At 33.1% G+C, this 14,136-nt stretch overlaps 3 protein-coding genes and 1 long non-coding RNA gene across 4 annotated transcripts; all 4 read right to left on the reverse strand.

Annotated features, from left to right (window-relative positions):
- Positions 1-4,201: 4,201 nt before the first annotated feature.
- Positions 4,202-6,483, reverse strand: LOC107794287 (uncharacterized). Its single transcript, XM_016616772.2, has 2 exons — positions 5,842-6,483; positions 4,202-4,252 (listed from the first exon to the last, which is right to left on the reverse strand). Exons 1-2 carry the CDS (start codon positions 6,481-6,483, stop codon positions 4,202-4,204), a joined length of 693 nt encoding a protein of 230 aa, XP_016472258.2.
- A 66-nt stretch (positions 6,484-6,549) lies between these two features.
- LOC142178983 (uncharacterized) lies at positions 6,550-7,380 on the reverse strand. Its single transcript, XM_075248800.1, has one exon. The coding sequence runs from the start codon at positions 7,378-7,380 to the stop codon at positions 6,550-6,552; it is 831 nt and encodes a 276-aa protein (XP_075104901.1).
- A 125-nt stretch (positions 7,381-7,505) lies between these two features.
- On the reverse strand, positions 7,506-7,898 carry LOC142178984 (uncharacterized). Its single transcript, XM_075248805.1, has one exon. The coding sequence runs from the start codon at positions 7,896-7,898 to the stop codon at positions 7,506-7,508; it is 393 nt and encodes a 130-aa protein (XP_075104906.1).
- A 1,689-nt stretch (positions 7,899-9,587) lies between these two features.
- LOC107794289 (uncharacterized) lies at positions 9,588-13,162 on the reverse strand. The gene is made up of 2 exons (XR_001649902.2): positions 12,546-13,162; positions 9,588-9,841 (listed from the first exon to the last, which is right to left on the reverse strand). It is a non-coding gene; the product is annotated as an uncharacterized LOC107794289 (long non-coding RNA).
- Positions 13,163-14,136: the final 974 nt, after the last annotated feature.

A 14,136-nucleotide genomic window follows, 5' to 3' on the forward strand; every position in this document is an offset into this window, starting at 1 on the left:
CACAATCCACCATGAGTTTAGATTTGAGACATAGGGTTCTAAGGCTTTACTTCTTATTCTAGATTGATATTTATTGTATATTATTATCCTTCAAACAATGGAGGCTTATCGTATATAACTAGTAGAGGTGTCAAATTTTACCCATAATTGTGTTACCCGTCCAAACTTTAACGGGTTGGGTCAGTGATTTTTATTTGAATAATAGTTGGGTGGGTTGGGTTATGATCTGTTGTTTGACTCATTTTGACCCAAACAAATTTTGGACGGATTGGGTCATAACGCGTATATCAACACAACCCGTTTTGATCCTCCCAAATTTGCTTAGCATGTTTTTTAGAAAATTTATGTCACTTGGTTGAAGTTGTTGTCGTCATTGCGTCAGGAGACTGACATCGCAAGGCTCGTTAGTTGATTCGACACTATTTAAACAAGGTCCATAATGAATATCTGTATGCAAAATACTGAAAGCAAATTGACAACGGCTTCCACTATAATAACGGAAATTGGAAACTGACTTGAATTCACGGAATACAGACACACCTTTAACGGATAACAAGAAAACGACCACAGGTCACCGCAACATTAACTTGAGAAGCTTACAACATTGGACCAATATCGAAAAATCGAAGTCAAACTCTGTCTTTAAGGACAAAAAGAAAAAAGGACATGCCAATGCTCAGAAAACCAAGCAACATTTGCTGAAACGAAATAAGTCCATTTGGTGATGCATTAGAGTTGTCTGAATTAGGACCCCCAGGTGTAGGAATAGGTGCTCCTACTTGTGCTCTCACAGCTAAAGCCATGAAAACAACCATAATTGCTGCTACAAAAACAAACTTTTCCAGAGACATCTTTGCCTACTTGGCGGGGAAATTAAGGTTGTTCTTTAGTATCTGAATGTCCTAGGTTCTCAAGCAGGCTATTTATAGGAAATGCATGCAATTTGCTATTGTTTGATTAAATGAGTCACTGGCATTAGAAAAAGATAATTCATAGCAAACTCTTCTTGTCCTTTTCGATAGTTCCATTACATAAAACGCTTAATTACTGGTGAAAAATCGCCAAACGGCAGAAGCTGAAGACTCCGTTCAATTAATTAAGGATGTTTGCTGGCCTTAGTGGCCTAACTGTATTATAAAAAATTAGACTCGCCACGTGGGTCTATTAAATGGCGACACGTGTCAGCAAAATTTGAAGAAAAGTGAAAAATGGCATGTAAAAATGATATGTGAAACACCCTCGGGACCGATTATACTCGTACTGTGTTTGTTAGCCTCGGAACTGATCATCATGAAATAGTCCGGATCAGGTGCGGGAAAATATCTCATAATTACAAATGAGAAAAGAATCAATTAATCCCGGATTATATGGTATTTACCATCATTACACCATCAGTTACAAATCAATTATTAATAAACTCATAAACTCAGTTATGGAATTAACTCATCAGTTATGAAATTAACTCATCAATTACGGAATTAACTCATCAGTTACGGAATTCCAGCATTTACACAGCTGTTACAAATCTTCCAAAAGTAATGGATGGATTGAGTAAATGCTCATAATGGACCCATAATTCAAGGAGACTAGTTACTTAGATTTAGCCCTATAAATAGACATACTTTTATAGTATATTGCTCTCAAGTTAGCCATAGTTGAGAGCAACTATCAACTATGACAATTATCAAGTTAGCCATAATTCGGCTCATTATCCTATCAAAGATCATTATGGCAACTATCAAGTTAGCCATAATTCGGCTCATTATCCTATCAAGGATCATTCAATAAGAATTCTTTCTTTTCTGCTTTATTTTTATTATATTATCTGTCATTGAATTTATTTCTCACTTCTCTATCACGTTGTATTAACGAAATTTTATATCTTTCGGATTGAATCGGTTGCTTGTGGCCCGTCATATAAAATTATTGCTTTGACCTTAAAAACTATTTTTTGGGTTAAACACTAACCAAAGAGTATTTTTGCCCTTATTTCGTAGTCCGATTCCAAACATCCGTTAACTAATCAGAAATGAGCTACTTAATTACCAGTTACTGTTTGGATCAATTCCTTCCCAAGACAAATTAGTAATTTGGTATATTTGCTACCGACTCTCTTGGATAATCCGAATTGCAATATGTCCATTTGGAACGTTAATTGTCACACTATTAAGTTTATCTTCTTGCCTGTTCTTATTTTAAGTCAAGAAGACACAATGAGGTATAACCAAATGACTGTATGACTTGATCTGATTAACCATTAACATTACAACTTGCTCTCCCTATATATCTTCTAAATATGTTTTTTGAGATGAGTTTAAATTTTTTTCGTACGGACAATGTGAGAACTATTTACACGATGAAGTCACGTACAAGGTAATTATAGATAAATATATACAAAGGTGAATCCAGGATTTAAACTGTATAAATTCAACAATTAAGTTTTTTAAGATTGGAACCATTAAATTTTTAATTTTATAGGTTCATATCTACTATTTTTTGCAATTTTAATTTAGTGAATATTTTGCACATAAATTTATGTTTCGTATCAAAAATATTGGATCCGCCCCTGCCAATCTATCTATGATAAGTATTATAGTAGATAACCCGATAAATAACATGCTATAATAAGTTAAGCTATATATATTCTGAATAATGGTTTTGGAAGTTGCATTCAGTCTCTATATTACGCTTAGATTGTTGCACCATCCTATTTAACATGTACATGCACCGTACGTAGTTGCCCTTGTTTGGAAAAGAAATCTTGATAAATACCATCAGCTCTTCTTAGTCACCCAAGGGAAGGAAAAAACAAAAGGAAAAGGTCAAATACATAGACAGTCCATTAAACTTGACCCAATTTTTTATTGACATTTTAACTCAGCCTTGTTTTATTTTAGCCCTCCAACCTTATTTCTTTTGTTCCACTTTGACACAAAATCTGACTAGAATCCATGTGTGATTTGTCTCACCCTTGTAGGCGCGTGAGAGCCATTTTTAAGCCAAATTTTATACTTCCAACGTAGAGGCGGATCCAAAATTTAAATCGTATGGATTCAATTTTAATGTTTAACATTCAACCCATTATATTTTTAAAGTTATGGGTTCATATATACTATTTTTGTAATTTTAATGAATTTTTACATACAAATTTTTACTCTGCGTCGAAAGTTATGGGTTCAGTTGAACCCTTAGTTATTACTGAAAATATATATAAAAAATATTTTTTCCACGGGAGGGGGTAGAAAAAACAAAAAAATAATAATTTGAAATTACAAAAAAAAAATAAAAAATTGCGGGGTTTGGGGAAGGCAATGGGGTGGGCTGGGGGTAGCAACTGGGTATTTGTCCGCGCTGTATTTTTATCTGGAATAAAAGTTTTATGTCAAAGTGGAACAAAAGAACCCATTATATTTTTAAATGTTATGGGTTTATATCTATTTTTTCTTTACAATTTTAATGAATTTTTACATATAAATTTTTACTTTGCGTCGAAAGTTGTGGGTTCAGTTGAACTCGTAGTTATTACTGAAAATATATATATATATATATAAATATTTTTTCCCGAGATGTGGGCAGAAAAAACGAAAATAATAATAATTTGAAATTACAAAAAAAAGTAATACTTTTTTTTGCGCGGGGTGGGGGGAGGGGCAGTGGGGGGGGTAGCAGCTGGGTATTTGCACGAGCTGCATTTGGGGAAAGATTGAATCTTGAAAGACTGAGCCCCCGATCCGCCCCTTCTTTCAAAAATCAAAAAACAGCGCTAACGAGCATCGCCTTTCTTCCAGCTTTTTCCAGATAAAGGTCTAATAGAGTTGCGCTTTCTCGCGGGGAAGGAAAAACGAACAGTTTACGTTTTAGTAGCTACCGTTTCACTGGCTCTAGTATTCACAGGCTTTCAAGGGTCAATCATTCTGTCAGCATGCTCAAAGAGTGCTTTCCAGAAGATGGAGAAGGAGCCCCCAGCTACCGCTATCCTTGGGAAACCAAAAGAGCTACCGAAGGAAAGCAAGTATGCCCGCTTACCCTCACTGACAAAGGTAAAAAAGGATGAGGAGCAATGACACATGAGCAGCCTCGCTCCTTGATCGGCGGGGTGGAGGTCTTTTCCTTTGTACTATTTTTAGTTGATAAAGAATAAGCTCTGGAAGCGGATAAGCCGATGGTAGGGAAGGCTAGCCCTATTTTCTGTGAGCTTGGTTTACTTGACCGAAGAGTGCCTTACTTTCTTTAAGACGCTAACTTCCACAACCTGGGAGAAAATTTTTTATATCAAAGTGGAATAAAAGAAATGGAGTTGGAGGGCCAAAATGGAACAATGCTTAATTAAAGTGACAAAATAAAAAATTGGGTCAAATTTAATGGTCTTTATATGTATTTGGCCAAAGGAAAACAGAGATTACAAAGCTTTACCAATCTCATCACAACAATAGTACTCCATTAATTAATGAAAGACATTGTATGGCACAAAAAATAAAACGGTAATATCATTAAAAACAAACTTAAATGACCCTGCTCTTTTGCGGGTTAATTTCAATGATGGTCACTTAACTATGTTTCAATTTCACTAAAGTCATTCAACTATTTTTTGTCACTTAAAAGTAACTATATTTTCACATTGTCACTTAAAAGTCATTTTGGCTCAAACCCCTACCATAAATATGACATGACATGACATAAAATTTAATGAGAAAAATCCAAAAATAAATGTCACATAAGCTTAAATAGATCATACCCACTTTAGATCCATTTATTCCTTAATTTGATTTGACCCATAACCCAAATGCTTTCAATAAAAAAATATTAAATTTCACATTAGTTTAAAATAATTATCATATACTACAAAATTCTTACCTTTTCTGTTACATAATGCCCATTTATAATTATTCTATACTAAAAAATTCTTATCTTGTTTGTATGCTCCATTCGAGTCATTTTATAACTCTACTGAAGTTAAAATACTATTGTATCCAACTCACATAATATATTTATAATTTTTTAGTATTGTATTCATCTTACATAACATATTAAAGTATCATAAGCATACAAGAATAATAATAAGGCTAATAAAAGTCTATTTTCACAATGAACATGCAATTATAGACAACCTATTGCAATTGTTTAGACAAAAAAAAATATTGTATTTGTACAATAAAAACCCCACAAAAAATTACAAGACCTAATTTTATTAGGGATGTGTGTTTTTTCCCCATATTGAAACCCATTTGGGTTATGGGTCAAATCGCAAGGGAGAAATAGATCTAAAGTGGGTATGGTCCATTTAAGCTTATGTGACATTTATTTTTGGATTTCTTTTTTCATTACATTTTATGCCATGTCATATTTATGGTGGGGGTTTAAGCCAAAATGACTTTTAAGTGACAAAGTAAAAGTTTAGTTACTTTTAAGTGACAAAAAAATAGTTGAGTGACTTTAGTGAAATTGAAATATAGTTGAGTGACTATCAGTGAAATTAACCCGCTCTTTTACATGTCAAGTAGAGCATTTATTTCTCAAAATCCATCTCTTTCAATTTCATTTTTCAGGTCATTTGAGCAAGCTGTCGTGAGTGGTCATGTCCAGAGGCGGATCCAGGATTTGGAGGTTTCGGGTTCCAAGCTAATTGATTTGATCAACTCGAGCGTCGGTTCGGGTTATTCATCATTTTTATTTATATAGACAAATCGATCAAATGGAAAAAGTATAATAACGATAACTAATTGACGCAACCATAAAACTTCATATAATAATATTAATATTATAAATATACATCATCTATTACAATTGTCCTCGACGAGTTTTTATATTTTGAAAACGATCCATAATGACATCATTACTTACATTTATGAATACATCACGCTCTATGCAACAAACTAAACAATCATTTAAATATTGGTCACCCATGCTATTCCGTTCTTCATTCTTTATCTGCTTCATGGATGAGAATGCTCTCTCCACAGTTGCGGTAGCAACAGGTAAAATCAGAGTCAACTTCACAAGTAAATAAACATAAGAATAAGTCTCTACAAGATTTGCTTCAACCAATGCTTTTGTCAAATGACTAATTCCTTGTAAGTTGGAGAACTTGGGATTACCAGCTCGCATATGAACTATATAAGTATCACGTTGATAACTCAAGTCTCGAATTTGTACTTCATCTAACTCATTTGGGTAACAGTTTACTAAAGTCATTATTCTACCTTTATCAAAATTAACAAAAGAATTGACCAAATTCAAGCTAGTCATCCCGAGAAGCAAATCGCTACTCACTACATCAAAACGGTCATTAAGCTCTTGAAGTTGCACAACAATTACAACATAAAAGATATCAACACGCAAGTAGTGTGAATAATAAACACCGGAAGACTTGCGCTTCCACTTTCCAGGAAAATAAGATTCATCCATCTTGGGAATCAAAATGTCATGCATAACACAAAATGAGGAAACATCATCTAGTAAAGATTTCCATCCACTTTCTCTCATATCTTGCAATCTTTTCTTTGTGATGTTAAGAAACTCCACGGTATTAACAATATCTTCATCCCTCTTTTATAAGATCTTGTTCAACTCATTTGACATTGCCAAAAATTTAAACATCAAGTGAAGCATAAAAACTAATTTGAATGTTTTTATTTTACTCAAAAGATATTTTGCTTGATTTCTCTCATTTGAGGTAAAACCTTCATATTTAATCACTTCAAGCACACGAACAATAGATGAGAAAATAACAATAAAGTTATCTAATGTTTTGAAATGTGATCCCCAACGAGTGTCACCTGGTCTTTGAAGCCCTCGTTCTTGATTTAGTCCTCGCCCAATGTGAACTTCACTGGACTCAAGTAATTGCTCCAACTTTTCAGCTTGAAGATGTCGAAGCAAATCTCTGCGCTTAAAAGATCCTCCAATGACATTCAACACGTTAGTAACATGACAAAAGAAGTCTTCAACATGCAAATGCTTTTTAGCAATCGCTACAAGTGTTAATTGTAATTGATGCGCAAAACAATGAAGGTAATATGCCGATGAACAATCTTTCATAATCAAAGTCTTGGGACCACTTATCTCCCCCCACATGTTACTAGCTCCATCATAACTCTGTCCACGTATTTGTGATGGACTTAGTGAGTGCTCCGAAAGCAAAGAGCAGATTGCTTCCTTCAATGAGCATGTCGATGTATCACTAACATGGACAAGACCAACAAATAGCTCTACCACTTCACCATTCTTATCACAATAACGCAAAACAAGAGCCGTGTATTCTTTGTGTGAGATATATTTGGACTCATCAACTAATATACCAAAGCAATATCCATTCAAGTCTCCAATTATAGCCTTTATTGTTTCTTTTGCACAAACATTAATAATATCCTTTTGGATCATAGGGCAAGTCAAAGTATATCATTTTGTGGAGCATTTTCTAATATGACTTTTCCCACATCCGGATGCATGTCCCCATGCCATCGTAAGAATCCTAGAAAGAGGTATTGATTAGTTGAAGTTTCACTTTAATCATGATCCCTAAAAGGCAATCCATACAACAATAGAAGTCTTGCCATATCAATTGATGCTTCTAAACGCATCCGATACTCACTTTTCAACTTATCGGAGTGCTTATCAAAAACAAACTTAATTGATTGATGTTGATTTGATAAGTCTAGCATCTTGTTGAAACATTTATCATGGACATTATTAACATCACCAACATGTAAACGAAATCTTTTAAGACCCTTGTTCCAAGCCCTAAAACTATCCTTTGTATAAAATTCGCCCATACTTCCACGAATAAATTCATTCTTGAACAAATAACAACATAAGCAATATTCTGCATCTTTCTTCACACTATACTCTAACCATTTAGAAAATTGGCCCTTGAACCAACTTGGAACAAATTGACGCATTCTTCCTCCTATTTGAGTTTTGGGAAATTGATGTTTGAAAGGTTTACAAGGACTTTGTTAAATGTAATGTTTCCTTACTTTATCTTGTATTCGAGGGTGATAGTCTGCGATATGTATTCTTTCTCCTGGATCGCCTTTAAGTGACCCCGAATCAAGTTCATTTATAAGATGGGAAACATTGACATTCGCTTGGCTCAAGGATTGACAACTAAGACTTGGTTGAGAATGGTCCAACCTCGTGACAAATTTATCGATCTGAATTCAATTTCTATAAAATAAAAGCTCATTCTAGTGAGAAAGCTTTCTATGTAGCTCACTATGGAATATAGAATAATTTCTACTACTTCATACCATCAATAAGCTTAGCCAATGAAAATTATTCAACTTTCCCTAATATTTTTTATTGTTAAAATTGAGTTAATTTTGAATTTTTCTTGGTCAAAAATATTGGGGATGTTCTTTCTTTTTTAGCCACGAAATTAATTTCTACAATGAAACTATTTAAGTGGCATAGGATTTTCAATAAAACCAAAGAAATACATAACAAATAAATCACAAGTGACAATAAAGTTTTGCAAGAACATTAAAACCCAACTAAAAACAAAAAAAAAAGCAAAAAAACATATATTTAATGGAGAAAAATAGTCACAGCCCACATAGGGCTAAGAAATAAATAAGAGGAAGTAAGGAAGCTTTACAATAGTGGTTGTAGAGGAGTGACCAGTGAACAAGCGTACTTAGAAACAATAAAAGAGAAAAACTGAAGAGGTGAGTTGTGAGCGTGAGAACTGGAACTGGACGAGCAAAGTGGGGGTTGGGGACTTAGGAATTGGGATTCCTTTTTTGCGGGAGACGAGGTTGGGGAGTTGGGAATTGGGATTATGGAGACTAATTTTGGGAAAGGGGAAAGCGGGGAAGGCTTTTAGCTTTCTAGAAATCTTATTTTAATTATAAAGCTTTTTATTATTACTTTATCTTATTAGTTAAAAGTAAAAATTTTAAAATAAAAAATGTGTTGTGTGCTGGATTCGAACTCACAACCAGCAAAAGGAAAAAATGGACCTTTCCCACTAGCACCTTGGCCACTTTTGTTTTGTGGTTGACACTTTAAATAAATATATTTCTTATATATATATATATATATAAGAGAGAGAGTTTTCGCCGAAGCTTGCAGGTGCGTACCACCCCGAACCATGCCCTTGTCATGTCTGTGTAACATTTTTCACACTTCTTTATATTGCCGTACTGGTCAAGTGGAACACATATTCATCTTCACAGCAAGTCGTGCATGCTCTTAGATACACATTCTGCATTGAATGCGACTTTCACCTCACCATGCAAAGTGGAATACACTCTGCACATATTGTTCAATGTATCCAACACTTTATTATAAAATATCATTCCAAGAATACAAAACGTTTATTCAATATATACCTTTTCTTCCAATTTTGTACGACACTACTATCTGACGCCTATTATCTCACCCATTGGTTAAGGTGGGCGTTGAAGTCGTATGTCACGATTCAATTTCTCCTATAGACTGTAATGACGCCTAATATCGCTGCTTGGCAAGCCAACAGTGAATTAACCATGTAACTATTCTTTTTAATAAATTTTAAACTAATTGAATTTCATTTATTTAGAAAATAAGGAGTAGAAAATTTAATAAAGTAAAACGAAAGCTAATGAGTGAGCAAATGTAGTGAAATAAATGCTTCAAAACCATAAAGCCTATTAGTATGTGTTACAAGACCTGATATCACGAGTATATGAGCAACTAGTAGAATATATAAAGCACTAAGCTACTATCTGAAATAGAGTAGACAAAAAATAAAATGCAAAAGAGAGACTTCGGGTGCTGCAGAACAAACTCAAAAAGCAGCTCACCGCTATGCCTCGGGGTATCGCGCCGGAATGACTGCCATATGCACCTGCCTTAGATCCTGCATGATTAGTGTAAAAGTATAGCGTGAGTATATAAACAACATGTACCTAGTAAGTATCTAGTCTAACCTCGAAGAAGTAGTAGTAACGAGGGGTCGACATCGATACTAACTATGGGCTAACAATAAAATACAGGAATGCTAATTAGGCATAGAATATGTGAACAATAATATTAATACAGTAGCAACAATGATTAAGTGATTCTTTAACTAATAGTAAATTCCAAAAGTCTTCCACTAACACATACTAATTCCAAATAAATCTCGAGCAAATAAATAAATTATAACCTCTCAATTCATAAAAATACTATCAAGTGTATTCGGGCTCCAAGCATTAAGACACACGATTTATGCCGAGGTCGTACGGCCCGATCCAGGATAATGTATTGTCACAACCTAATTTAGGATCGTGACCGGCGCTTAGGAGCAAGTGCTCCCAAGTAAGCCTTATTGGTATTTTACAGAAAAACGGACAGAGTTTCCCTTGTTTTTGGATTATCCAAAAAAAATTCTGTCTCAAACTCAACCCAAACATCCTAATATAAATCCAAACAACAATAACTTTATCTTCTAACCAAACCAAATATCTACTATTGATAAGTCCACCTACTAACAACTAGAAATACTAATTGATCTCCAAATTTGATAAGAAAGAACGATATTCAACATAAGTCTATAATAATGAAAGAATACTCATAACACTAAAAGAATGACTAAGGAGCGACTCTAAGAGTTCAAAGAAAATATCATAACAATTAATTAAAACTCCTTGCCCACGCGAACAAATACGGAGCTCACGAAGAACTATCAACCTGTGTGCTCTAATTAACGAAATCTTTGCCTACGTCAACTGTTAACTCTATAAAAAAAATAGCGGAGGGTGTGTTATACCCCTTTTTAACACGGGTCAAATAGCGATATTATGAATCGCCACCTAATTATTCTAAGGTGAATTAGGACACCTATTTTTAAAGATTAAGTCAAATTCTGTCTTATGGTCTTAACCTAAAGATTCTAAGTAAGGGTTTTAAATATTCTAAAAGGAAGGTTTTTTAAAGCACCTTTTTAAAATTCGTTAATAACGGTTAACCGACCAAGCTCAGGTTAATAAGTTGTATAAAAAAATGGAAAAAAAAATTATTTGAGGTATTTTAACAAAATATAGCTTACAATATAGTAGTTTAAATTTGAAAGTCCTTAATAAGCTTTTGAAGAATATTATTACGTAAATAAAACTTATAACTAGTTAATATCATATATAAATTTAAAAGGGTATAGTCATTTAGGAAAGACATTGGCTGATGATTAAAATATTAAAAACAAGGGGGGACCTTTTCCCTTTGCTTATCTTCAAAAAGAATCAAGGTGAAAAAACATCATAACCTTTAAAAAAAAGACGTTTACCAACAAAACAATCACGTTTATTTTTTTTGTATTTTTTTAGAAAAAATATAGGAAACAATTTGTCAATTTCAATCGAAGTGCATCTTCTGTTTTAAAAAAAATGATTCAATTCCGAACTTATATAATAGAAACCTGAAGCTTAAAGGGTTCTTCAAAAAAAAATTAAGAGCACTATTAAATGAAATAGATAATATCTGCCAATAACTAAGTGAGAATACTAAGTAAAGAGGTCAAAGTAAATCAACAATCCCAAGTTAAGTATAGAACTAAACTAATCAAAAGAATATAATCAAATTAATTGAAAATTCGAAATAGAGTAAAATGTAAATCACGAAGGCCGCCATACGCGACCCCAATATTGAGTAATCTTATACCAGCAACTTCTTTAATCTCTAAGTTTAGGCATATCTTCTTAATCTAAAATATTGAGTTAACAGAAAAAAACTTTCCTTGTTCATTTGAAATCTAAAGATGAACAGATTAATATAGCCAACATGATTATTAAAACTTAGAACAACATGGTCTTACTTCCATCTAAGTCTTAAAAATTGGATATTAAAGTCCTAGCAGTATGCTTTTTGAAAAGAAAAAAAAAGAATGACAAAGCAGAGCAGACTTTTCTAAGACAAATAATATCTTTTGTTAGTATATGCTTTCTTAGCATATGCTCTGCTAATGGCACACTCGATAGTAACAACAAGGAAAGGAAAATAATTTGAAAGGTTCATCTTAAGGCAGTGACTTCTATGCTTGTAGTATCAATATAAAAGGTCTTAAATCTTATTATTTTTTTAGACACAAGCTCTATGAAGCAAACCACTTTTAAAACTTATTGCTAAACACGAAAATATTTAAACTAAGCACCCAAATAGTTAATCTCTAACAATATATTTTCTGTTGCATTTACGCTAAAAAAATAATAATAAAACTTGGGATATATTTTGAGACATGAAAAGAGAGAGTAGATATCGTATTTTTAATGCGTGGATGAAGAGCAAAATTTGGTACATGCTAGACAAAATGTAACAACGTAATTTTGACAAAAGAAAAGAGAAAATTATAACATAGTTAAAATATAAGGTCATTTCATCAACTACTAATGTATTAACTGCCATAAGCCTATTCATGTTTTATCGGACTTTTATTTTGATTTAACCAGATATCTATAACTCTATGGCTTCTAAGCGAGTTGGCTCAAATTCATGATTTTAACAAGCGCCAATTAAAACTCATTCAAAAGAACATACAACCGTTTTAAAACTTCGAAGACAAAGCGAGAAGAAAAATTTCAGTCACTGACCTTTTGTGGCGCAGGAATTGGGGCGTGTCAACTAAATCTACTATTTTCGACCTCGAATTTGGCTACTTCAGATAATCATCGAACTCCGACACAAACAAAATGAAGGCTCTGTTATGGCTATAGGGCAACAGATACCAAGAGGTAGAGAGGATTAAAGCTAGATTTTTAATAGAGTAAAGATGAAGATAAACTATGAGAAGTCAACCGAACGGTGTAGGAGGGGGCGTCCAACCTGCTGAAAATAGCCACAAATTTTTGTATTTATAGGTGTAAAATTAAGGTTCTTGGTTCCTTTGAGCGGGAACTTGAAAGTTTAGATTTCAAAAGAAATCAAATGGATCCGTTTGAATTTTAACGTTGAAACTTTTTTTTTGATGGAATCGATCTTCGGGATTCTTCAGTGATATGCTTCAGGTTACACCCGAAAATGGTGGGATATGCTTCAGCACGCAGGGATTTGAAAGTCAAGAATTGGCCAAAAAATGGAGGAAAAGTCAAGATGGCAGAGATTGAAAGTGACATGGGAGAGGAAAAGGGATGGAACTTAATTAAAATAAATAAATAATAAAATAAATAAGTGCTAGCAATTATTTTGGTATTATTTGAAAGATAGGAGAAATTTGATCTTGACCATTAATTTAAAAAATGACTTGATATGATGAATTCATATGGCAAGATGTGGGGTCAAAGTGTGAAAGGATGAGGAGAGAGAGTGTGTTAGGCGTGTGTTTTTGGTTGTTGGGAGCCTAGGTGTTGCTGACATGGATCTTATATGGCGCCTACATGGAGGTAGAATAGAGTAGATGGGCTGGTAGATATGGGCCTCCGATTTGGGCTATTTTGGTCTGATTTTTTCCTCTTTTTGGGCAAGAAAATCTAAAATATGTATTATAAGAATTGACCCCATTTTAAATAATATTGAACTTTACCAAGATGATCCAATTTAGATTTAAAAGTCCCTTTTCACTTTAAATTTTACTATGCTTCCATATTTCTAATAATTTTAATAAAATATATTATATTACATTGTTATAAAAATAATATTTAGTATGTATGCATTTATATAGAATAGAAAATAGAGAACTAAATTATAATTGGCAATTACTATGATGCATTAGCATAATATGATGGTGATTAAGTAACTAAAATAATAACAATATAGTAACAATAAATTAATATGTTAAATTATATTAAGGCTAATAATTGTACTTTATTTTAAACATCTTGAGGCTAGAAAAAAAAAATATAACAAATATTTTAGATAAATATATTTAGTAAATTATTAAGAATTAGGAAGCATAGAGAAATAGATTAGGAAAAGGAGGGCTAAAATTGGTTGTCAACAGAGTGAGTAATAACATTTAACCACAATCGTTTTTTATTGGGGACAAGTCAGAAAATATGTTAGTATATTAAACAGAAAATATCATAAGAATGCCCTTTCAGAATTAATAAATAATTTTCTGTCTCATCATGTTTTTCTTGTAGTATAATACAATTGACAATTCAGTAATAAGCTCGGCAACCACTGTATAATGTCAATATTCATATTTGGGAGGTTTTAATGAACGGATCATGTAATCGGTATAAC

This window comes from Nicotiana tabacum, chromosome 3 (assembly GCF_000715075.1).
Source record: "Nicotiana tabacum cultivar K326 chromosome 3, ASM71507v2, whole genome shotgun sequence".
Lineage (NCBI taxonomy): Eukaryota > Viridiplantae > Streptophyta > Magnoliopsida > Solanales > Solanaceae > Nicotiana > Nicotiana tabacum.